Source organism: Mustela putorius, unplaced genomic scaffold (assembly GCF_011764305.1).
Source record: "Mustela putorius furo isolate JIRA1106 unplaced genomic scaffold, ASM1176430v1.1 tig00000743_pilon_pilon_pilon, whole genome shotgun sequence".
NCBI classification, from domain to species: domain Eukaryota; kingdom Metazoa; phylum Chordata; class Mammalia; order Carnivora; family Mustelidae; genus Mustela; species Mustela putorius.
In genome coordinates this window covers 6,898,864-6,925,084 of record NW_025421464.1, presented here as the reverse complement: position 1 = coordinate 6,925,084, position 26,221 = coordinate 6,898,864, and the positions used below count along the sequence as shown (strand labels likewise).

The following is a 26,221-nucleotide window of genomic DNA, read 5'->3' as shown; positions in this document are numbered from 1 at the left end:
CTGACATTTTGAACACCTGCTGTGTGCTAAGTGCCTGGCGGTGCTGTGCCTCGGTTTACTCATCTGTAAAATGGGGATGATGGTAACAGCAACCTCACGAGGCCCCTGTAAGGATTAGGTACGCTGACAATTATAAAGTGGCCGATCTTGGGGCGCCTGGGTGGCTCAGTGGGTTAAGCCGCTGCCTTCGGCTCAGGTCATGATCCCAGCGTCCTGGGATCGAGTCCCACATCGGGCTCTCTGCTCAGCGGGGAGCCTGCTTCCTCCTCTCTCTCTGCCTGCCTCTCTGCCTACTTGTGATCTCTCTCTGTCAAATAAATAAATAAAATCTTAAAAAAAAAAAAAAAATAAAGTGGCCGATCTGGCACAGAGGACTGCTATAGAGATGGGTCCTTTCTACTTAGTTTGTCACTGAGGTAAAATTCACACCACAAAATCGACTGTTCTCACGTGACCGAGCCGGGGGCCCTGAGGGCATTCCCAGTGTTGTGTCACCCACCTCCCTCTAGTCCCCCACATTCTCATCCCCCGAAAGGGAAACCCTGTGCCCCTGAAGCAGGTATGCTCCCTTCCGCCATCCCCTGGCAACCACCAATCAATGTCAAGTCTCTGACTGGATCTGCTGTTCTGGAAAGTTCCCACAAATGGAAGAATATAATACGTGGTCTTTGGGGACCGCCTTTTTTCACTTAGCATCATGTTTTCGAGATTCGCCCACACTGTCCCATATATCAGATTGCGTTCCTTTTTATAGAGATGCTCCTTTCATCAGATAAAATCTCACACTGGTTCCCCACACAACATGGGAAGTAGCCACTCTGACTCTCCTCTTCTTGGGGACGAAGAAACTGAGGCACAGAGAGAGTGCGGGGGGGGGGGCGGGGACTGGCCCGGTCCCTCGCCCAGCCCTCCTGACACTGCTGGGCGGGCAGTGCCGTTGGCTGCAGCTGGGGGCACGGTGCCTCCCAAGGCCACGGGCACATATTGAGGGAGACAGCAGTGGAATTACAAATCTAGGGAGATTTAAGGAGAGTGAAAATATTCTGGCACTTGCAGGATGTGGGAGCGGAGCAGGTTTCCCCAGTGGAATTCCCACCTCCTCTTCCCACACATCTGGGCCACAGGGAGAGAAAGGGTTGGGAGGGAGGGAGGCACGGGTGGGAACCCACAGGAAGGCAGGGACAGGGCCGGGACCGGAATGGGGGAGCAGGGGACAGGAGAAGGCCAACAGGCATCCTGATGGTCGTGCCCACGGCAGGTCTTTTTCTCCTCACCTGCACAGCCTGCGAAGCCGGCGGGGTGAGGCCACTGCACAGACGGCTAGTCAGTCTTGGAGAGCTCGAGGGAACTCAGGATCTGAGCCCTAGAGTCTGACCCCAAAGCCCAGGCACGCACTGTCCTTACTGCCTGCCAGAGGCAGAGAGCGGGTGAGTGCGGGACGCAGCGGCAGGTTGCAACAGCCACAGCGGAGCAGCTGCCTTGGAGCCCAGAAGGGAGCATCCCCAGGTTCACTGAGAAGCAGAAGGCAAGGGAGAGGGGTGGGGGGCACCAAGGCAGGGGCCAACAAGCTCCAGGGCCATGAACACCAGAGCAGAAGGGGAGAGGGCACAAGAAAGCCAAGCACAGAGACCAACAGGAAGGGGGAAACTGAAGCAGACTCTGGCAGCCGTGTCATGTCCCCGCGACCTAGTGTGGGGCCAACGCAGCCCCACTTGGGACCCAGGGCCTGCCCTGCCCCAGCCTTCCACACCTGCCTGGCTGTGTGTGGGAAATCCAGCAGCCCAGCCATTCACGTATGAACTCTGGAGTCAGGCTGACCCCAAAGTGAACCTGAACTGTACCTCCTTGTGGTGGGCAAATCACTAAGCATCAGTGTCCTCACCTGGAAAATGGGTATTGTGGGGACTCAAGAGGATCACCCACGCCTGTAAACATCCAGCACCTAGTGGGCTCTGTGAAGCATTATTAGACTCTCACAGGCTGGACTTTTCCAGCTCCTCTTTCTCCAAGGCTCCCACCTACCCTTTCCTCACCTAGAAGACTAAACTGGCCTGGCCTCTTGAAACACAAGGGCTATTCAGGAACCAGAGAATCTCTAGCTGAAGGGGTTCTGGCCCACCCCAGGGCCTTTGTACTTACTGTCCCCTCTGCTCCGGAGGAGATTTAATGGAAAGCAGAAGGGCCAGGATGGGGCTCAGGACTCCCAATGCCTAACTGGGTTAGGGACCACTGCTGGGGCCTCTGGGGACACAAGGAGACCAGCTGGTGAATCTCAGGGCCCCTGCCCAGAGGTCTTCCATCAGCTGTCAGCCAGCCTGCCTTCCCCCTCCCTCTCCTCTGCCTGCCAGGAGACCATTAGTGTAGGGTTGTTTTGAACGCAATTTCCACTACCATGCACTCTGGCCTCCGGGCCTCCATTAGGGACCCTTTCCTGGGGCCAATGACAGGCGGCAAACAGCTCCCCAGTGAGCCAGCCCTAATTGCTGCTGCCTCTGAGGCCGGAAATAGTTTTTTTAGAACCTCACAAAGCAAAACAGACACCCTGCAGTCTGTTCGCACCTTCCCTGCCCTGGGCTAGGAATCAAGCCCAAGGGCTGTGAGAAAGGGGGCCTCGGTCAAGATCCCCAACCCCAAGTTGGCTAGTGAGGCTCAGAGAGTCTGAGTGGGGGCCGGGATCTGAACCCAAGAGTGTTTGACCCCGAAGCCCAGCCAGGCACCATCCCCTAACACCTTAGTGCGCGTGGTTAAGGAAGAGAAGTTTGGGTTCTGCCCCCCTGGCTTTGGCCGAGGTGTGGGCCCTCAAACGACTGCACCTCTGAAGCCTGTCTCCTCCTGTGCAAGATGGGCGTGTTGATGGGGGCCGCAGGGTGCCTGCTGGGGTCACCATTGTCAGGCTCTGACAGGTGGTGGGGCCCCATGAGGAGGTCTGCAGAGCATGGAGAGAGCCAGAAGGTGGAAGAGGTGGGGAAGAGCCTGCCAGTCAGGTGAAATCGCTGGGCTGAAGTCAGGAGGGATCCTGGAGGTGGTGAGCATTAGAAAGGAAGCAGGGTAGGTACACACATGCGCGCGCACACACACACACACACACACACGCACACACACACACGCACACACACATGTGTGCTCAGCTCCTTTCTCCTGCCCAACCCATGTTTCCTTTAACCCCTCTGCGGCCAGCCCCAGCATCCTGCGAGCCTGCAAACTCGGACCTAGTCCAGGAAGCAGCCTCTCCCCCTCCCCCTCCAAGAGCACCCCCCCAGTCTCCAAGTCCTGTTTGACCCCCACTTCAGTCCCACCTGCACGCCAGCCACACCCCGCGCCTTCCCCTTCAGAACCCCCCCGGGTTGTGGGGGCTGCACCAAGCTTGGCCTCTGCTTCGCCTGATACACATGCACGCTCTCTAGATGAAGCCCCTGCCAGACCCAGGAAGCTCCTGTAGCCTCTGGAGTCCCCACTCAGCCCCAGCAGGCCCTAGAGACCAGGAGCCCACTTCCCCCGGGAAGTCCTCCTGACTGCACTGGGACAGAACCACCACTCTGGTGAGAGAGACCCCTGCGGGAGAGTTCACCTGCCTGAGCCACTTCCAGGGCTCCCATCTCTGGTCTGCTGTGTGGAGTTGTTGGGGGGACTCCATACCCGCTCCTGGCTCTGCTGCGCACTGACCCTACATCCCTGGGGCCCGGCCTGGCTCCACCCTGGGCCTCAGTTTCTTCACAGATGAAATGAAGACCACTTCCCCTGGAGCCACAGGTGAGCCCTGGGGGCCTCCCCGAACCTGCTGGAACGAACCCGAACCCATGTAGCATTTTTCTGAGGCAATGGTCCAGTTTTCATCAGATGCTCCAGAAGACGGCTGCCTCCAAGAAAATTAGGAACCATGTGTCTAGGCAAGCTCCAGGGCCCCCTGGAGCCCCTCCCCCTTGGTCATTCATTCCTCCACTTCATTCATTCACCTGGCATCTGTCGAGTGCCTGCTCTGCGTGGGTGTCACGATGACACACAGAACAGACGCATGTGTAATCCTGAGGTGTCACCTGGAGAGAGGAGTGTGTGTGTGTGTGCGTGTGTGCGTGTGAAGACAGAGAGGGGGAGGTGGGGCGACAAGAAGAGGGAGGGAGGTGGATGCAGCAGACACAGGGAGAGGGACAAAGAAAGATGGAGAGTTTGAAAGAGGGAGAGAGAGAGTGAGAGAGAGCGCGCGTCTGACCCTGGGAGAGAGTGAGCCGGAGAGAGGGGCAGGCAGAACACTTGCCACAGATGGGCACTGCCAGCCCCCTAATTGATAGCTCTGAGTGAACCCCCCCTCCAGCTCCAGCTCTAACCTTCCAGATGCTCCCAGAGCCTCCATGCCTCATGTCCCACGGGCACCCGCTTGCAGGGGCTGGGGAGGCAGGTCCGCATGCCGCACGGAGCAGAGGGCCCAGTCTGGCCCTCTCGGCTGGGACGCTACACGGCCACCCAGGTTCCTTCCCGCCCACAGTTCCTCCATTGCACATGACCAAATAGCCGAACACATACACTCCAGACACACGGTCAGGCAAAACCACCAGCTCCTGGCAGAATACCCCAGCAGGTGCACCCAGGGCCCCACGCGTACTCACAAGGTCCCAGCACCCCCACCGACACGGCTGGGCTTGGATCCAGGAGCCTAGGCTCTCAGATCATGCTCGTGCAGCCAGACCCAGGCCTTCCCAGCATTTTGGCATCCTGGACCCGGAGAGAATCCAGTAAAGCCAGAGTGCCACTCCAGAACAAAGCAACCGTCCCCACGCCCTCCAGGCTCCGTAGCCAGGAGCGGGACAGACGAGCAGGAAAGAACTCCAGCCCTGCAGCCCCACAAGCTGGGCTCGAGCCCGGCTCTGTCATTCAACAGCCGTGTGGCCTCAGGCCGATCCCAGAGCCCCCCCCCCCCCCCAGCCTCCATGTCCTGGTCTCTAAAATGGGAACATCCTCCACATGAGCCTGCAAGAGGCTGAACGGAGGAGGTGAGGAAGATGCCAGGGAGAGAGAAAACGCTCCGGGGATGCTGTCTGGCATCTTGGTTCTTAGAGCCCTGAAGGCCACTGAGACTAAGCACCACGTGCAGGACAGAATCCCTCTCCGCTCCCTCTGCACCTGTCGCTAAGAGGACAAAGGAAAGGGTCACAGAGGGAAGGATTCTGGAGGCTTAGAGCCTGGGTGAACTCACCATTTTCAGGGGTCACTGAGGCAGGCCCAGAGGAGGGCAGAGACCCGCCAAGCCTACCCAGGTAGGCAGAGGCCGAGGGAGGATCAAGGCTCAAGGTCTACTTCTCTCGCCCAAACTTGGGCACTTTAACCCGGAGCTGAAGTGAGTCACAAAGGAGCCACTGCCCGCACTTCTTCACACAGAAGACAGCAGAGGCCCTCACCCCTGCCATGGCCTCCCTGGTTGGAGGCGGGGTGGCCAGGCATCCTCTGAGTTGGGAGCTCTGCCCCTCAGGGCCCATCACTAAATTACTGTGTGACAGATTGCTATGAGCACCCACAGTGTTCTGACTCCTCTGCCCACTTCACCAGTCTGTGCTCCTTGGGGAAATAAAACAGGGATTCTTCCATAATGCCCCCAGCTAGTACATGGTGGGCTCCGGCTTGCATCTCTCGTATGACAGGGAGCTCACTACCAGTCACCCTCGCTGCCTCGGGAGTGCCTTTTCCGGGCTGAGCGTCATCTCTGCTTCTTCACTCTTATCACAACTTATACTTATATATTTTTTATAGGTTTAGTTGTCTGAGCAAGAACCTTATCTGTCTTCTTCGCTGATATGTCCCCAGTGGCTAAAAGAGCCTGGTACATGGCAGGTGCTCAAACACTATTTGTTGAATGAATGAAGGAATAAATGAATGCTCACTTCCAATAGCTGACAGCAGCCTCTGTTAGGCCAGCAGCTCGCGACAACAGCACAGAGTACGAGGCAGGAGGGGCAGCCCCTGGGCCAAGAGCCCCCACGTCCAGCCATTCCTGCCCACAGACCTGCCTGTGTACTGTTCTGTCCTTAATGTTTTCCTATAAACCAACCTTCTATTTTTGAATATCCCTGTTAGTATCCTCCTAAGCAATCATGTCTGCGAAACCACAGTTTTGATGTGCTGGGTTTATTTTTCCAATCCACATTAAAATAAATGCATAACTATTAAAATGTAAGAGGTTTTGTCTGGGTTCTGCCTAAAACCATCTCTCAGGTAGGACCAAATCCTGCCGAGGGTCCTGGGGGTTCTTAAAGAGGGGTTTCCACTGGGTGTGATGGGGCAGAGTCTCAGAGACTCCTCTGCCCACTTCTGGGATGGGGAGGGGGCCCAACCGTGGAAAGGGCATCCTGGAGGAGCAGGAACCTCTCTGCTTCCCCAACCGCCCCCCCTGCCCCACAATTGAAGGTGCACCAGAGGGAACTCAGGGTTGCCAGCAGGTAGAGGGGTAAATTTCCACCCTCTGTGAGATCATGGCCCATTTTCCTCTTAGAAGATTCTTGCCTCACCAGGGCTGCGGAGAAGAGGACAGACCCTAGAACCCCATCACCTTAGGGTCTTAGCATATCATATGCGCTCCAAGGAGCTGGGTCCAGGTCCGCCCACTGCAAAGTGAAGTCAGCCTTGCCCACCCCAGGGTGTCCTTGTACTGGTCCCTAAGGATAAGGGAGGGGCTGTGATCTTGGGATCATTCCACTAAAAACATGGATTCCCTACGAAATTAAAATCATGGGAATGTTTAAAACTATAATAACTTGGAATACACAGAAGTTTTAGCATTTGGACCTCAGACTCCACCCCTCCCCTCTCCAGGACTCAGCAGCATTGTGAGCCTGGGCTCTGGGGTCACGTTCCTGGGATCGAATGCAGGCTCCAACCCTTGCTAGGTGAGTGACCTTGGGCAAGCCTTGTAACCTCACAGAGACTCAGTTCCCGCATGAATGCTGCAGGCCAGGGGAAGTCCCCTCCTCTGAGGGTTCTTGTGGGGGTCAAACGCCATTTAAGGCTCCGGCATGACAATAGGTCAGCATTTGCTTCCCTAGATCTCTCACCTTATTTGCACAGAGTTGAATAAGGGGACACCACAAGCCAAGCGCTGGCCTCCCCACCAATTTGGGTAAAATGCACCCTTGCCTAGGACCTCCGTCTCCTGTCCTGGTGGCTGACCACTCTCCCTCACCCAGACCCTGCCCACTTGTTTGTCACCAGGAGACTTCCCCCCAGCACCCCTGCTGTCACCGTGTCACCATGTCACCGTGGAGATGAGCTGAATTTCTGTCCTGCTGGCCGCCCACGGCTCCCGTTGCTCCGGGAAAAGGCCGCCGGAGCCGCTGATAGGCAAGGTGTCAAAACCAATTGGTGTGAAGAACTCGGGGAAAACCGCTTGTGAGAGCCAATTCCCCACAGGAGGCCGGGAACCCTCAGCCCAAGGCTGAGTGTTTACGGGCGTAATTGATAGAGTAATCACCAACACCCGAGACAACGCGAACACATTTTTAACATCATAACCTTCGGAAGACAGCACTCAATTTTCTCCATCTTCCAGCCACCAAACTGGCTGCCTTATTGATGGCGAGGTACCCACGGCTGGGTAAAGAATGAGAGAATGCCGGGGTGGGTGTTCGGAGCACGGGCTGTTGGCCAAACGGCCTGTGGCCCCCGCCCCTGCCTCCGCACCCTGCCGCTCCCTCCTGGCAACGGAGAGAACCTCAGGACAGCAAATCACTCAATGGACAAAGCGCAGGGCCAAGCCAGGATCTGTGTCTGCATTGGGGTGTATTAATAATTGAAGGTGCTGGCCGAGGGGTGTGTGTGTGTGTGTGTGTGTGTGTGTGTGTGTGTGTGGACGGATGTTTGCTGCAGTGTAAGGCTTCCTGGGGATCCTCTCAGGGTCCACATGCCTGCTCCAGCTTGGTCCTCTCCCTATCTCGTAAACCAAACCAACCCAGCATCCCCTGGCACCAGACGATGTTCCATCGCTACATGTGTCCTCTGGCTTGGCTGAGTGTGTAAGGCCAAGGCTCCCAAACTCCAGGCTGTGTGGGAATCATCTGGGGGAGCTTATAAAATGCAGATTCCAGGGTCTCATCAACAATCATTTTGGCCCCTGGGTCTGGGTGGGAGTTTGCTCCCTGGGGTTTGCATTTTAACAAACCCCCTGGTGAGTCCAAGGCAGGAGGTCTGCAAAGATCGAAAAGATCCTGCCTTCCGGTCCCCTGCCCTGGCCAAGATCTGGAAAACGGACCTGAGAAAGAGTCCAGTCCAGCTATCTTTTTCTAACTTGCATGTGGCCACAGCAAGATCCCCTCTAGCTGCCGGTTCCTCTTGGGGCCCCCCCACAGCTTTACCAGTTCTCTGGGGAGCTGGAAGGAAGCGCTGCGATAGAAAGAACAAGTCCTGTCACGTCACCGGCCAAGCTTGCCTCGAGGTCATCCTAGAGGAGGCAGGCACAGCTCTCTGGCTCTCTGTACAGACTCAGTGACCTTGGGCAAGTCACTGGCCCTCTTTGAACCTCAGTATTCTCTCATATGCCCAACACCAGCCCTGCGTGAATAACATCAGCCTTAAGGAATTTAACACTGGCAAGGGGTTTAGCAGCACAAAGCACACAGTAGGCAGTTCATAAATGCTAGCCCTGCCACCTGACCCCCCCCAACCTCTGCTGGGCTGAAGGCAATGAGCTGACCCTTTCTCCTAAGGAGTAATCAAAACAGCTGCCATTCATTGAGTACCTAGTAAGTACGAACACGGACCAGTGCAAACCCAGCCTCCAATCCCTTATGCCTCTCCAAGGAGCACGTACCACTCACCCCCCATTCATTCCTCATGCCTTTAAAGGCGCTCTGAGAAGTGGGCTGAGTGGAGATAGCAGGGAGACGGGAGGCGAGCCAGATGTCCTTGCCAACCCATCTGACCACGGGATCTCCCTGTGACAAGTCCCGGGCGGGCACAAGGCATCAGCCTGGCTGCTGGGCTGGGATCAGATTGAGCTGGAGAGGTGAGGCGCCACCAAGTGGTTGGGGTTCATGGGCTCCTCTGGAGGAGCCCCCACTTCCAGCCTCCCATCCTCACCCCAGACACAGACACCTTCCTAACCCGGCCACATCTCCTGAATCAGCTGAGGACACGCGGAGCCCAGGAATAATGAAACGATCAGGCTCCAATCTGCTAAACAGCAATTTCTGGGCTTTTTCAGCACACACAGCTTTTATCAAATTGGTATTCTCCTCCTGAACACAAATGGCTTATTAGACATGACCCACTTATTCGCCGCTTCTCACTATCATTAATAACAGTTTCTTTTTGTGATTAAGTGAGTGGCTCCAAAACCTTCCTGTGGTCGGGCGCTTGGCCCAGCAGAGGGGCAGCCATGGGGGCTCCTTGGCATCCACTACTTGGTGACTTTGAACCTGGCAATGGTGGGAGAAGGCAGTCTGGCCCCTGCAGAGCAGCCTGGTCTCCTCGTTTCAGGAGGGACAGAAGGAGCCCCAGAGGGCTGACCCACTTGCCCAGAACTGCACATGGGGTCAGTGAGAGAAGTCAGGTTCCTCTGCAGTCGATGCTGCAACTTCTCTGTCCAGCCCCTCTTCTGGGCCTTAGCGGGACCTAGCTAGGGTTCAGAGGCGACATACAGCCGGCAGGGCAGAGCTGTGCCCCTACTAAGCACACCTGGCACCAGGGGGCAGACAGAAACTACCACGCAAAGGGCAAAACCTGATTTCCTATGAGGGGGCCCCTCAGGGCCGCAGGAATGACAGAATAGCACCCAAATCCTTGGGGCCTGCTGCTCCAGGGACAGGATGACCATAAAACTCAGAGCCCCAGTCCTCGTATCTCTTGGGACTGCAAACTCAGGAAAACCCTTCCTTGGAAAACCCTCCTAGTCTAAGTTTTAACCGTGCCAAGGAACTGAGCAGAGCGAGGAGGGGAGGGAAGGAGGAATTCCCAGTTTCCTTTAAATGGGAGGGAATCTGACAGGGAGATGAATATCCTGGAAAATGATCTGCCTTTACCCAACAGACCCTGTGGCCAGTCCCAGCTCAACCACTCACTCACTGTGTGACCTTGGACAAGTCCCTTCACCTCTCGGAGCCTTGGTTTCTCCATCTGTGAGTTGAGGGTCAAAATAACCCTTCGCCTGTTCACCAGTGCTCCAGCCAGGTCAGTAGAAATTCGATGAGGGATATGAAAGATTCAGAGATGAAACACAGAGCACTTACACCAAACGTGGTGAGGCAGAAGGGTGCAGGGAGTTAGGCTTCCCCAAAAGCAGAGACCCTGAGAAGGGGTTTGGAAGCACCCACACCCCCTGCAACAATCCTACTCGTGCGTCAGTCCCCATCAAAGCCTCCTCTAATTACCTACATCCCCCCACTTTCCCATCAAAATAAATCACACAGTTCTCTGCTCTTTGTGCAACCCCCCCCCCCCCTGCACCCAGCTCTGGGCTTACAGCGCCCAACCTTGGTCCTGCAGCCTCTCCCACCAGACTGGAAAGGGACTGATAGAAGAAAGGTCTCCATTTTCATTTATGCTCTGGTCCCCATTCTGGAGCCTGGCTCACAGGGGTAGGGGAAGCCCCCACAGCTCCCACCTCAGAAGCTACAACTCTGCTGCCAACTTGGGCTCCTTTGGGGCTGAACGGAGCTTCTGACACTCAGGCTACCCATGTGGGATTGCTTGCTTGCTCCCTGGCTCCCATGGTGGCTGAGTTGATTTTCCCACCTTTCCAGTCCTCAGGGCCAAGGATGAGGAAGGGTGGGTACCCGGTAGAAGGATGGCAGGGTCCTTCTGTCCACCCCCAGAGCCGGACAAAAGCCCCTGGCATCCTTCTTCCCCTTTCACGCCCGTGGCTGGAAGCAGCACGGGAATTGCACGGGAATCAACTATTCCAATGTCTTTGAGGGGCTCCCACCAAGCTTTCGTCACCCACCCTGCAGGGACACTTGCAGTCCTAGACTACTGGTTCTCAATAGGCAGGGTTTGCTGTCCCCCTAGGACCTTTCCCAGTGGTTCCCAGTGGCATAAGGGGCAGGGGAGGCGTGGGAGGGGATAAGGGCAGCTGCAGGGTTAAGCCCACAAAAGGGAAAGGCAGATGGGGAGAGAGGAGTGGGCGAGCAAAGTGTGTTCACAAGTGTGTGTGTGTGTGTCTGCAGGCAGAAGGGCAGGCAAGAGTTGTGCAGAGTGTGTGCGCCTGGGCACCAGCTGGTAGGGTGTGAGCCCCCAACCGTAGTGCCTGTGTGTGTGTGTGCAGCGGGCATACGTGTGAGTGTTTATGAGTGAGGAAGGGGATCTGGAAGGTGTCTGGAGATGTGTGAGGGCAGGAGTTGTGAGTGTGAGAACAGTGAGTGTGCCCCTGGCTGCAAATATCTGTGTAGTCCTGGAGGTGGGTGCATCGGCGCGAGTGTGTAGGGGAGTAGGAGGCTCTCCGCGAGGGCGGGATCGGATTGCACACAGGGTGCCCCCTCCTCTGCAGGGGTGGTCGGGGTGCCAGGGTGGGTCCATGGACCCGGCAGGGGGCGCCACTGGACTCCCGCCAGGGCCGGCGCGGGCTCCAACCCCGGGGACGGGGACGGTCAAGTTGGAGCAGCGCAGTCCGGGGTGGGGTTGGGTGGGGAAGTCCGCGGAGGCGGCGACCGAACTCACCGTGGCCGGAGACGTGGTTGTCCCAGGGCGCGTGGCCCGCGGGCCGCGTGGCGCCTCCGAGTTGCAGGAAAAGTGCCAGGTAGTGGAGGGCGCCCAGCGCCACGGCGAGCGGGGCCCCCATGGTGCGCGCTCGGGCCGGGGCGCCGCCGCCTCACATCGGGGCTCAGGAGACCGCAGACCCCGCGCCCGTCGCTCCCTGCCCGATGCGGCCTGGCTTCCCAGCTCCGGCCGCTGCCCCTCGCCCGCCGAACCCGGCCCGGCCCCGGCCCCAGTCCTCGCCCGGCTCCGGCCCAGCCCCGGCTGCGGGTAGCGAGCGCACGCCCAGCCGGCCGCCTCCGACTGCGGGACTCTTCCCTTCCGCGGAAGGCCACTCCGCTCGGCGCCGCTGCCGCCGCACCCCCTCCCTCCCACTCCCTCCCGCCCGCCCAGAGGAGGCGGCGGCGGAGGGATCTGCCGCTTGATTTATCATCAAAGTTTTGCCCAGGCTGGGATTTTTAAAGCGGTACCCGCAACTTCCCCTGCCCGAGAGTGCAAATGGGAGTGCGAGACGGGGTGGAGGAAGCCCCCCTAGGGACCTAGTTCCCGCAAAGCATAAGACAACTGGCTTCAGAAACAGATATACTATCCAGCGGGATAAGGAGAAAAACCACTCCACCTGCCGCCAGACCCAGCGCGCTCAGAGGGCCTCCCAACTTTGCTAGCAGCGCGGTGTTGGGGTCAGGGGGTCGGAGGAGGTGGGGGTGAGGTCGGGCAGGAACCTGGGCTGAGGCACAGGGGACCTGGTGATAGTCTTTAGTTCCCTGTGCGGACGTGTCCTTATGTCTAACCCCGTCTGAGCCTCAAAGTTTTCATCTGAGAAATGGGAAAAGCAGCTACCTGCAGGGGTCCTGGTGAGGATTTATGAAATCGTGTATGTTAAAGCGCTTAGCATAATGCCGTCTTCATGGTAGGAGCTGGATAGATTTTACTTTTGTTATCCTCTCTGTGTCTCAGTTTTCCTGTCTGCATAATGGGAGTGAGGCTGGCCAGTTGCTCGGGCTCCTTCTAGCTTAGAGATGCTGGGCCCTACGCGGTGGATTGGATCGCCCTCTTCTGGACTGTAAATCTCCGTTCCTCGGACCGATGGGCCTAGATGAAATGTTGGAGAGGCGGGCAGGTAACAAAGACACTCCCATTCCCAAGACCAGGAATCCAACGAAAGCCTCCGATTCCGATTCCTTCCCTAACGGTTTTCTTGGAGCTGTTGGGACAGACCTTCAGTAGAGACAAGAGGGCCGACCGGTGGCCTCCTTTAAATTTAATTTAAATTTAAATTTCATTTAAATCGGAGAAGTAGATTCTCCGAGGTCCCACAGAGAGGTCCTTTCCTGCCCTCATCCCTTATCCTTCCTCAGGCCTCTTTCCCTACACGTCCATGTCCGCCGCGGTTTCAGCACTACGGAGGACGACAGCGTCAACTCCGACCCCCATCTTTTTGGCCTCAAGTACCTCGCCTAGGCGGGCTTTTAGATTCGAGGATTCAGCACCATGGACAGACCTTCCAGTTTCCTCTCCTGCCCCGCGGAATGGGAGTGAACGCTGCAAACAGACCACTCCCCTCTCCACAGACTACAGGTGGATCCAGCATTGTAGACAGAGCCCCAAGTTTGAGAATGAGGTTAGAACCCGAGGGACAGCTCCCCGCTTCCCAGTATTATGGTGGGCAGCACACTGGATGGGGCCCCTGGTCGCCAGTAGCAATCCGGTTCGTTCACATCTATGGACAGCCCCTTGAAGTCCCCAATTACAAATGCTATGTTTCAACACAACTGAGCCCCAACGGGAAGCTACTTTCAGCACTGCGGACAGATCCCCGCCGTTGACCCACCGCATTCACTAGAGGAAGGGGTTGGTTTTGTCGGATTGGTCCCCTTCTTTTCACTTCCTTCCTACACAGAGATAGCACCTAGGTTATCCTGGGACGGCCAGGTGTCTTGGACTCTACAAAAGTGTTTTCTCATTCATTAACTTGAACCTCACTCCCAATAGAAATGGGCTCCAATGCCCCCATTATAAAGATGAAGGAACAGAATCTTTGAAATCACATAGCAGCACCGAGACTGAAACCCAGACTCTAAGTTGCAACCTGAGACCTCTCCAGGACAATGTGGTGGTAGAAGTCAGTCTCAAACTTAGGGCTTTCTCCTCTTAACCTACAGATTGTAGGTGGGGGCGGGGGCACAGACAAAGGGACAGGGAGGGAGGGGATTAGAAGAGTGAAAACAAGAGACTCCACTTGGGGGCTGCCAAGGAAGAAGGCCCACTGCTGCTCTGACAATAATCCATTGTTTGACCCTCAAGAATCCTTTCTCCTCATAGTCTAGAATAGGGTTAAACACAGTGACCTCTAAATCTCCTTCAAGGACAGATATCCAGGGATTGTCTGACTTTGAAAAGGCTTACACTGTGAAGACTCTGCCCAAAACCTTCCAATGGCCTTGTTTATTACAGAAATCCCAGCTTCTCTAGCTTGTATTCCAGGTCCCAGCCTCACCTCCTGCACATGCCCTTGGTCCAAATACCATTTCTGCCACGTTTCCTCCCTCAACAAGCCTGATCTTCATTATGTCCTTACCCTTCTCAGTGCTTCCCCCTCCTCTTGCATGCCTTCCCCTCTGTCTAGCTAAGTGTCCCATTGACCAAGGCCCAGTCTAAGTCCCCCACAGGGAGAAACGAATTTTCCCCGCCCCCAAGCCTCTGTTGGCTCATCACTTGTACACACCACTGTGCTATGAACTTGACTTATCCCACTTAATCTTCAGAACAACCAGGCCAAATAGAGTAGAATCGTGTGGTTCTAAGTGTGGATACTAGTTTTGAATCATGCTACTTCCTAGTTGTGTGAACTTAGATAAGTTTCTTAGCCTTTCTGTGCCTGAACTTCCTCATCTGTAAAATAAAGACTGTAATACTTCCATCACAAGATTATTGTGGGGGCTAAATGAAAAGCACTACATAGAAAGCCCTTAGTGGTACAGAGTAAATACACGATACATGTTGGCTATTATTATTATCACTACTACTACTCTTATTTGCAGATAAAAGCAGATGCTCAGAGAGGTTAGGTATCTTATCCAATGTCACACAGAAGGCAGTTATACAGCCAAAACATGTTTGATTCTAGAGCCCATGCTCTTAGGCACAATACTGAAGCACCTCTAATGCAACCATCCTCTTTGAGGAAACTTAGGAAACTAAGACCCAGAGAGAGTAAGTGACTCCCTCAGAGTCACACAGCCAGCCATGACAGAACTAGATCCAGGTGCCCTGTCTCCCAGCTCAAGACTCTCCCACCATATCAGACTGTCCCTTCTGTATTTCCTACAGCACCTGAATTGTAGTTTATAAATCACATTCACATCCATGATCTCATATAATTCATGCAACAAAGCCTGAGGCCAAAATTATTACCTTCCTTCTTTTACAGATAAGGACACTGAAGCTCAGAGAGATGTGGTAACACGCACAAGCTGGCACAGTGAGGCAGGGCAGAAGCTGGAGGTGAAAGAAGACCCCCAGCCCCTACTCCACCCCCGTGTAATTCTGTCTGTTCTGCTCATGGATTCAAGTGCAGGCACTGCGGAAGCTAGATGCTTGGTAGAGGAAGGAGGGAACCGAAAACTATCCCAGAAAATAGTGTCCAGGAATTCACTAGGGTAGGTGATTCTTGTCATTCTGGGAATGCTCCAGGAGAGAGTAAACGTCCCATCCCTGGAGGCAAGCATCCCGTGGTCACGTGGATGCCATGAGACAAATATCGTGTTTCCCAGATGAGACTCCGAAGGCAAACTTCATGTTGGGTATTGCAGGTGGGAAGGACAATCCTTTGATTTTAATACATATATTAAATAGTTATTACATATAATACAAATATATATATTTTATAAATATGTGTGTGTGTTTAGATCTTATTTATTTGCAAGAGAGAGAGCATGAGTGGGAGGGAGGAGGAGAGGGAGAAGCAGACTCCCTTGCTGAACAGGGAGCCCGACGTGGGGCTCAATCCCAGGACCCTGAGATCATCACCTGAGACTAAGGCAGACGCTTAACCGACCGAGTCACCTGGATGCCCCAAGACAATCTTTTTCAAGTTCACCCTAGGCAGGGCATCTTGCACTGTCCCCTGCCTCTGACCCAAGCTCCCTGGAGAGCCTCCACCCTCCCCTTGACTCTGGGAGGCCACCCTCTCCCGCCCCTCCTTGAGAGGTGTCACTTGAGCACCATAGCTCTGTCAGTGGTAACAGCGGTAAGATTTGTCCTTTTAATCCAGGATCAATAACAAATTTCATTTAAAAATAAATTAAACCAGGCATTGGAAATCATTCACCGTGTGGGCCAGGGCCCTATATAGCGCCGTCTAAATGGCTTCCTTTCGCTCATCTATCAATGCCAAGAGGGGGGAAATACCTAAGCTGCCTGATTCATGGAGAAACTACTTAAATGTATCAGCCCCTAACAATGAGCAATGTGAGCCCGGAGTTGCGCCTTTTAACACACCAATAACATGTGCAGCACGGCTTCATGAGAGCTTATCAGAGACCCCACGGTCACTGGCTTCGAGGGATCCCATTTATAAGGGGGAACAATGGCTTCAGTATGTAGCCGCCTAATTTCCAGAATGCATTACTGAGCTCTGAGAAGCACTGGAATTCTATTAGACTCTTATCTGCCATGGGAGGGTGTGAAACCGGCAGGGAAATCCGGACTTGGCATGGACATGCCCAGAAAGTGCGGGGCCTGACCCGTGGAGGTGGGTGAACAAACCTGGAGGAAGGGGGGAGGCAGGCGAGGTCCCGGATGTGTGAAAATATGTGCGTTAATAGAGCTCGGGTTTCCAGCGATTACGTTTACATCAGCGAATAAAACTTGGCAATAAAACATTGGAGCTGCGTCTCAGACAGCATTTCCTTTTACAGCCCGGTGTATTTCACTCATTATAACAGGAGGCAAGGAGCTTCAGGTGTCCCCGTTTCTCCCCCTTTAATTAAATTTCCTAAATTACTGCCCAAGATTTGGATAAAGCGAAAGACTTACGGCTCCGCTAATCGCCAATGCAAGCTCCCGCCCCTCACCGTGGTGGCCCTGACTGTACCAGGTTCCAATATTATTAAAGTGAAATACTGTGAGCACTGCCTGCCTGGGCTCTGGTTTGTAAAAGGAGATGGAGCCTCGGGAAAGAAATTGGCCTAAGCTCAGGAAAGAGGCCTGGGTTCCAGGATGGGCTTTTCTATCACCTCACTGTGTGACTTTGGGCAAGTTACTTCCCCTCTCTGGGCCTCACAAGTCCTATCCCCCTCCCCCCCCTTTCCCTAAATATCCATCCTGAGGCACTTAGAACTGACCTGGGGCTGGGGCAGCCCTTGAAGGCACACTGGGATGACTTGGGAGAGCTTTAACAATATGAATTCTAAGGCCACACCCCAGAGATACTGACACAATTGGTCTGGGTTGAGGTCTGGGTATCAGGCTCCTAAAACATTCCCCAGGTGACTGATGCCAGTGGCCAGCTGGGGTTGAGCACCACTGGCCTTGACACCATTATGAGATGTTAGTGGATAAACGCCTCTGAGGAGTCTAGCTGTGCCTGTGGAGACCCAAGCCCCGCCAGGGGGCTTCTCTCTCAGTCTGGCTGGAACAGGTATCTGGGCCCCAGGGTGTATCTCCTGCAGGGATCCAGGAGGCTACAGAGAGGACTGCAATAGGGTGAAAGAATAGGGCCTCTTCCTTTCCTGTTCCTAGAATTGGGTCCAGCCAGCCTCTGGGGCCAGGAAGCCACCGCTCATCTGGAGGGTGGCACGGGGTGTGCCAAACGGTGACCCCCACCCAGGTCTAGGGGACTCTTCTCTTCTGCTGATGGATTTATCCATTCCCCACAAGGGTGGCAAGATCCAGGAGTGGCCTCCACAGCTGGGCCATGCGCCTGTCGTAGGGGCCAGCCTCCAGGTTCTGATGCCTCTGTCCACATGCCCCACCCTTGGTGCCGACTGAGGTGCCGTCTGTGCGGGTTCAGAGCCTCTCTCTGCGCTCTGCCTCTCTCGGAACCCATGTTCCAACTAGGACAGGCTGAGCGAGCGCCAGGCCTGGGCCAGAGGCCTGGGGCAGGAGGATGTCGTCCCGACAGACTGCGTAACCTCATGAAGACCTGTGGGGCCCCTTGGAGGTACCCAAGTGCACCACACAGAGTGAAAGCATCATCTAGAACCTAGAATTTAAAATGTCACCATTTTTTTTTTAACAGAGAAAGGTCATCAAGGATCAGCCCCCATTTCTCCCATTGTAGAGAGAGGGGAACTGAGGCCCAGAGAGGGATGATGACAAGCCTGTGATCTCACAGGGAAGAAACAGCAGAGCCAGGCCAAAGACCGAAACCCCCTGACTCCAGAGGGGTCTTTCCACTGTCATTGCCTGAGGAGGGCAGAGAGGGTCCAAAGACCTTCTACCCCATGACTTCCCATAGGGGGCACCTCTCCGAGGTCCAGAGAGCACTTGTAAGCTCTGACCCTCACATTGTAACCCAAGCCCAGAAGTTGGGCTCTACCAAGGCCAGTAAGGTGTGCACGTGGTGTGCGTCTGTGTTCTCCCAGCGGGAGGCCTAGTGATAATCTCCATCAAAAGCAATTAACTGCATCAGAGAGACGGGGTTCCTGGGCCCTTCGCCCCGCAAGCTGGGTGCTTATTAAACACGACGGGACAGCAGAGGCTTTGCCAATTCGAGGCTCTGCTTTGTAGGAGTGTTTTTTTTTAAATGCTGAAATGACTTTGATGGCACGCTTCACGCCAGTCTAAATATTCCACGGCTGTGACTAATTAGCTAGACCGACACCACCCAATGGAAAGCAAACGCAGCCTGCTGGTGTAATTTTAAATTTTCTAGTAGCCACAATAAAAAAACAAAGTAAACAGAAATAGGTGAATTTAGTTTAATAATACATACATACATACCCCAAATATCGTCATTTCAACACGTGACCAATATAAAACGTTAGTGAGATATTTTACATTTCTTGTATGTACCTCGTCACCAGAATCTGCGGTGTATTTTATACGCGGTGCCTCTCAGTTTGGGGGGCCCCACTTTCAGGGCTCAACAGCCCCATGGGGGGCAGGGCCTCCCCAGCAGACCGCACCGAGCTGGACCACTCCAAGGGGAGGCCTGGGACGAGTATGTCCACGGATCCCGTGCAGGGTGTGCTCGGCGCTGGAATGAGACCCTGGGGACCTGGGACTGGCGCCATCCAGGTGACTCATCACAGCACCGTGACCAGGGCACTCGCCACACCTCATAAGAACCATCGTGACCTGGGCTGGACACCTCCCATTAGTCTGCCCTTGGCTCCCCTGCTGTCCCCCTGCCCCCCCTGCTCTGGTTACCCTGGCCTCCTGGTGGCTCTCCAAATGCCCCAGGGCTTTTGCATTTGCTCCTCATGTTCCCTGAAACACGCTTCTTTCAGATCTGGTCTCTGATCAAATGTCGCCCCGACCATCTTACCCAAAATGCCCCTCACCTTTCTCTGTCTCAGCGCTTATCATTATCTGCCACTGTCCCTGTTGATATCTTGACTTTCTGTCTCTCTCCCTGCAGTGTGAACCCCATGGGAACAAGGGCTGTATCTGTCCTGTGCTCCTGCCAGGCCCCAGGGAACAGTGCAGACTCAACAAGTGATTACTGAAAAAAAAGTGATTACTGAAAAATCACAAGTGTGATTTTTGAAACTTGTCTGTGCCTGTCTCCCCCGCAGCTTGGGAGACCCTCGAGGGAGGGACCAGGCTGCTTCTGCTCATCCTCTTGTACTGCAGGCCCTGTCACATCCAACAGTGGCCATCCGACCAGTATCTGATCTTGGCTGGGGATGTGATGAGAGCTTGCCCATAGGGTCCAAATCTGAACCCACTGGAACCCCGGGCAAGTGTCCTCACCTCTCTGAGCCTCCGTTTCCCTGTCTGAGACATGTGCTTGCCCTTCCCTCCCCCTAGAGCTGTTGCAAGAGCAGAGGACATAGAATCTGGGCACCCAATTTAGCAAGTAGGCACCAGGCCAGCTCTCGGCATACCAGCTCATTGAAACAGCCCTGGGGGTGGGGGCCCGTGATTCTCCCTAGCGGAGACTGGAGAGGTCAGAGAACTTGGCCAAGGAGCCACATTTGCTTGTTCTCGCTCACTTCTACCCACACCCACTGCAATTTTCTCCCCATGCTCCCATCCATGCCCTTCCCCAAATACCACCTGCCCCAAACCCTTGCCATGGCCCAATTTCCTGGGTCACTGGTTTGATTCAGTGGATATTCCCCAGGTGGGCTCCTGTTCTGGTCTGGGGAAGTCTGAGGAGTGAGGGAAGCTCACTTCTCATGGATGACCATGGTGCTGCCTGGAAATCACTCGCATCTCTTCCAGAACTGGCTCCTGTGTCAATTCCTGGAGGGGCCAACCGTCCCCCTCAGGGCTCTCCTCATCCCTTGTCCTCTCCTCAAGGTTCTCGGGGGGCTTCTAGCCCCACTGGCAACAATAGGGATGAGGCTGTCAGCTAGGCCATGTAGCCCCTGGTAGCATTAACAGGAGCATACAGCCTAGAACAAGGGAGGAGATGGTTTGTCCTATTCTTCTCTGTCCGGCTCTGGTCTCCCCTATCCCTGCCCCAGCCTCTTCTGCCCCTTTCGGGGAAGGGGGCATGGGGATGGGATGGGCCTGCAGACCACATGCTTTCAGCATCTGGAAGGACTGACCGGTCTGGCTCCAGCTGTCATCGGCCCTGACCCAGGCATCACCTGTCTACAGCATACCCCCTCCTGAACGGCCCCTCACATCCAACACGCCTCCCTCCAAGGCTCTGTTTTTGCCCTCAGTCCTGCCCTGCTTTAGGCTTCCCTGTCTCAGGCAATGTCCCCTTCCCAATCCCCCGCAGCTAGCCTGCCCCCCAGAGATGGAATCTGTCCTTAAGCCCCTCGTGGAACCCCTCTCGGCATGCACGTTCTCTGAGCTGACAGGTGGGTGGGCACCTCCTCGGTGCAGGAACTTCCCGTGTCCCCGGTGCCCACCCCTCATGCCACCAAAAGTCAGAGGGAGCCGCTTTGACCAATGCAAATCCCATCTCCCTCCCCCACTTAGAGCTCTGGATGGTTCCTGCTGCTTAGAATAAAATCCAAACGGCTTCCTTAGGTGACCTCACCTCCCACTAGCTCCCCCTCACTCTTGCTTCCAGCCATTTGGCCTTCTGGCGGTTTCTGGAATGTACCACGCTCCCTCTCACCACAGTTCTCTCTGCCTGGAACATGCTCGCACCTCTTCCAGAACTTGGCTCCTGTGCCAGTTCCTGGAGGGGCCAATTCTCCCGCTCGGGACTCTCCTTACCCCTCGTCTTTTCCTGCAAAGCGTTCCCACCCTGACAGGGCCATGAGCACCTCCACAGGAAGGTCAGATCTCTCTCCCTCTCTCCCTCTCACATTCTCTGAGACTGGCACAGGATCAGGCCCCAGTAAATCCCACTGAACGAGTAGGGGAGGGAAGGCATGGAGAAATGAAGAGCTGTAACAGTTCGGGAAGTGGAGGCTGTGGGCTCCCGGGGGCCTGATCGCTGTATTTCAGACATGTGGGGGGCAAGCCCCACTGTGACATCAGCTCCCTGTGCCACTCTGGCGTTTTGGTCCTCCTCTGGGCCTCAGTGTTCCCAGGAGGATGAGGGGCTTGGGGGAGACTTGGGAGGCTTCCCCGCCCCTTGGGGGTCTTTATTCTGGGATGTGAAGGAGGCAGGCTGGTGGCAGAGCCCTGGAGGTGGGGCTGGGGAGGGTTAGACTAGGTCCACGCAAGGGCAAATGCTCCCCTAGCCAGAGCTGTCTGGCCAAGGGACAGGCTGTCTTGGGAGAAAGTGAGCTCACAGGGCACTTGGATGGCTCAGTAGGTTACAGCCTCTGCCTTCGGCTCAGGTCATGATCCCAGGGTCCTGGGATCGAGCCCTGCATCGGGCTCTCTGCTACTCGGGGAGCCTGCCTCTCCCTCTCTCTGTGCCTGCCTCTCTGCCTACTTGTGATTTCTGTCTGTCAAATAAGTAAATAAAATCTTTAGAAAGAAAAAAAAAAAAAGTGAGCTCACCACTGCTGGAGGCATGTAATCAGGGGGCCATAGGGAAGACCCCTGTATTGTCTAAGCAGTCGGACTTGTGACGGGGTACCCAGTCTAGAACTCAGAAAGGCACAGGCTCTGGAGGTCAGTCTCCGCTCTGTTCATATTAGCTGTGTGACCGTGGGCAAGTTGCTTCAGCTCTCTGAATCTCTCAGGGGGCATAATCCAGGACACAGAGGAAGAGCTTTGAACTTGCGATGTCTTGAGAAGATGCACGGGGCCACCCCGCCCGGCCTGCACGTCCAGAATGATGAAAGTTTGGGGTGCACACAGGACCGTTAGGCTGCTTCACCCCCGGAGTCCAGCAAGCGCCCGGCCCCCAGTCACAGGTAGTGGTGGGGTGCTCCCTAGCTGGACCCATGTGCCCAAGGGAAGGGCAGGCTTGAGCAGGCCCCCTCACCCTGCCGGGTGGCCTGCCATCCGTGGGCCTGTGAATGCCTCCTCCTGCACCCCTCCCCCCTCCCCTCCGTGCAGGGAGCCCCCTCCTTTCCATGCCTCCCAATCACGGCGAACTGCCTCATCAATCATGTTCTCTCTAATTAACTTCTAATTTACCTCTTTAGTCAAATCTGTTTACAATCAGAGACAAGAAAACACGCAGCAGCTCGAGGTGCGGACGTGGGTCCCTGCTCCGGGGACCGTGGCAGATCAATCAGCCCTTGACCGGGGGGTGGGAGCCTCGCTTCCCCTTCCCTCCAGGGAGGCCCGAGGGCTCTAAAGGGCAGAGGTGGGGGGGGGACAGTGGCCCAGTGCCCTGGCATCCAGCACCCCTGTCCCCAGGGGCCACACTGCACCCCTCAGTCTCCCCACAGGCTCCCTTCCCTCTGGGCTTTCTGCCCCACCAGGTGGGGAGCTCCTCGTGGGCAGGCGCACGGCCACATCGTGGTTGTGCGTCCTCAGAAAATGCCTTGGCGACTCTGAACTTCTGTTTCCTTGTTTGCAAAGTCAGGGATCAAATACCATCCCCCTCTTTGCGTGTAGGCAATGAGTCCAAAAGGGGTCCCCATCTCCAGGCCGGCCCGGCTAGGCCTGAAAAACTATGCCCAGCGTGGAAGGGTCAGGGGCCTGGTTTGGTTGGGTTTTGTTTCCACATTTTGAACGTTTAAAATTTTTAAAAAATTTGAATTCGTCTTCAACTCAGGGGAAAGTTGCAAGCACAGCATGTGGTACACCACCGTCTCTGAATATTCTAGCACGCATTTTCTAGAACAAAGACCTATAAAACCATAGTACAGGCACCGGAATCCTGGAGTTTGTGTTGAAGCATCACTACCCTTTCATCTCAGCCGGGCCCTCTTACTGGCCGTGGGCCGAGCCACAGGACCCCGTTGAGGCCCAGTTCTGGCCTCTGTGAAGGGGGTGGAAGAGGTAAGAACCCGAAGTCTACCACGCAGGGCTGCTGTGTGACATCCACAGCCGGTGCATGGGAAGCAGCCTGGGGCAGGGGTGCGAGGTCCTGTCCATGCTGGAGGCGAGAGGGAAGCCCAGGGAGGCCAGGCCTTGTTCTAGGTCACGCAACATGATGGCCACAGTCAGATCCCATGGCCTTGAAGAGACAGAGCCCCGCGTTACGGGTGGCTCTTATGTTCTCCCCCCCAGGGATGGATCACCAGGGGCTCAGAAAGCCCCAAAGCTTGTCTTCAGGCTCCGTGACCTACGCAGAGGACGCAAACTGCTGCCGCGCAAAGACAGAAAAGCAGGGAGGGAGGTGAGGGGTAACGATTATTAATGGCACACCAATAATACTAACAATAAATAATGAGCAGAGTCACCTTAGAGGAGGTCCCTTGTGGGGGTGGCATCTGGGCTCGCTGCAGTGGGGAGGGCCCGGCGCCCCGAGGAGGGAAGAAAGGGCACTGAGGGCGCCGTGCCCTGCCTGCGGGAGACTCTCAGGGGAGCCTGTGACCCCCTGCAGCGGAGAGCGAGGGCACCCCGTGGGCTCTGGGCCTGTCTTCCCACAGTGCACCCCCTTCTGCCTCCCCTCACTCGTCCACATACCCACGCACTGGTTCGTTTGACTTGCAGTCACCTAGAATGTCCCCCCAGCTCTGCCCTTGGCTGCCCCTTCTCATTGTTCAGGTCTCAGCTCAAGTATCTCCCAAGAGAGGCCTTCCAGAAGCATCTTATCTCCAGGAGCCCCCACCCCCACCCCCACCCCCGGGCTGATTTGATTCACTCTTCATTCCATCACCTTGTTTCCTGCATCTCACTTATTTCTACCCAAAGTTACATCATTTAATTCTCTTCTTCTAATTGGTCTGGCCTTGCTCAGTGTCTATGTCCCCCAAGCTCATGGGTTCCTCCCGAGCAGGGGCCTCTGTTTTGTTCATTCCTGTCTCCCCAAGACCAGCACGAACACAGCGAGGATAGGGCAAAATGAATCCTGAAATTACCCAGTCGTTACTGTCTGCTCCAGTGCCTCTTGATGTGGGGGACATGGAAACAGGATCACACAGGGCCCCTGCCCTCCCTAGCTTACAATCCTGCTCAGTATAAAATCACAGGTTATCACAATGGGGGTGGGGGCAGCCGAGCCCGGCGCCTGCACCCAGCACAGCCACAGGGACAGAACCTGCTCGGACAGCCCTCCAGCTGGGAGATGGAGCCCTAGTTCCAGGCCAAGCCAGCACGGCTCCAGCCCAGCTCTGCCCCAGCTTGCTGTCCTGCCTGCTGGAGGCCTAGAATGACACCTGTCCCCCACGGGTCCGGGTCCGAGGGGGCGCTGAGACAGGCTCCTACCGACACGCTCCTTTGGCATGGAGCCCTGACTGGCGGCAGCAGGTGGAGTGTGGGGGGTTCTGCCAGGCTTCCTCCAGCTGGGGAGCCCCTTCCTGGGAGCGGGAACCTTATTCAAGGACCAGGAGTTGTGCCCCGTCCTCCTGTCTGGAGGCCTCAGGGAGATGACAGCTTCTGGCGATGGGGAGAGCGCTCTGCTGCCGGCTGCACTGTTTGTTCATATTCCTGTTTCCCTGCCCATGTTTCTCGTTCCAGACTGTGTAATTAGGTGTCCAGGGGTGTCTCTGATTCTGTTCCGATAGAATTTGCCTTGTTTAATCGGTAACAGGATGGCTGCCTCTGACAGCTGTTTTTCCTAGGAAAAAAAAAAAGGCTGTTAGGGATGGGGCAGGTTGGGAGGCAGGTGGGCTGGTATCCGGCTCCTTGGCTTGAATTTCCCTTTGTCACCGACTTGGGCGTGAGCCCGGGGCCCCGTACTGTCCCCTTCCCGGGCCTCGGTGTTCTCACTGGTGGAACGACGGGAGTGGGACCTTGCGATCCCTCCATGGTGACTCTGAAATGGGCGGGTGGGCCGTGCACCCACTGAGCCAGCGGTGCTGCAGCGGGGGGTAGGCTGAGCTCATGGAGCTCATGGAAAGTCATTTGTGGATCCATTTAAGCCCAAGGTGGCATTTTTATCACTGTGTTCTTAAATGTAATTGCCATTTAATTAGATTAATGGTAATTAATAACGCTAATAATGTACTGTCCTTTGGGATCATGACATTGCAAACCCACCTTCTGGAGGTGGAGCTGGGCCGTGCCGAGTTCCCGTGATCCCTTCTTCTCTCCCCACTCCCTCTGATCACCTGTTCTCCGCACGCTGGGTTGGAAATGCCTCTTGTCACGGTGGTCTTCCCATTAGACCGAGAAGTGCTCCTGAGGGCCAGGGACCAGCACAGGCACGTCCGTACCCTGCCCCCCAACAAAGACAGGGACTGGCCCAAGGCAGAGACTAACACATGCTGGACGGAAGGAAGGAGAAGTCGTGGGTTGGTGGCCAGGTGGCCAGAGAGGTGGGTGAATGAATGGCTTTAGTCTCTGGCCAGGGGAGGTGACCGAGTTAATTGACGCCCTCGGGAATGTAACCTGTGCTCCCCCGCTTCCATCCAAGCGAGTCGGGCCCACTCTAACTCCATAATAGCTTTCAAATAGGCTCTCTCCTCCCCATCCTCAAGGTCACCACCAAGGCCTGCCTAGACTACAGCACCAGCCCTCTCCTTCAGCATGAAACGGGAGGGTCATTCAGATTCGCTCAGAGCCCTTCCAGGGCCCCACTGTGTCTTCGGAATAGAGTACCACCACTTGGCCTTGGCCTTGGCCTGGGAGCGTTTCCAACCTGACTCCTCTTCACCTCCCAGTCCCGTTTTCTATCTCCTCTCCTCTGCAACCTCCTCCCCACCCATCAAATCTCACCACCCTACATGGTTGAATTCAAATGCTACCTCCATCACAGTGAGCTCCATGATACCCCAGGAAGAATGAGCTGCTCAGCAATGCCTACAGTGTGTGTGTGTGTGTATGTGCGTGTGTGAGTGTGTGTGTGTGTGTCTTTGACAGTATCGTCCCTCCTGCCTGCCATGAGGACTCCCAACCCTCACAAGAGTGTTGGGATATGTTTTATTGAGGATTCTTGGGCTTTGAGGTCAAGATTCAGCTCTTG

The 26,221-nt window shown here is 55.5% G+C and overlaps 1 protein-coding gene across 1 annotated transcript in view; it reads right to left on the bottom strand.

The window, feature by feature from the left end:
• Nucleotides 1–11,998, bottom strand: part of VSTM2L (V-set and transmembrane domain containing 2 like) — a 34,268-nt gene extending 22,270 nt beyond the window's left edge. Inside the window, exon 1 of the mRNA XM_004746459.3 lies at nt 11,632–11,998. Within this exon, the coding sequence (XP_004746516.1) occupies nt 11,632–11,752 (121 nt within the window). The 5' untranslated portion in view covers nt 11,753–11,998. The remainder of the gene's footprint in view (nt 1–11,631) is intronic.
• Nucleotides 11,999–26,221: the final 14,223 nt, after the last annotated feature.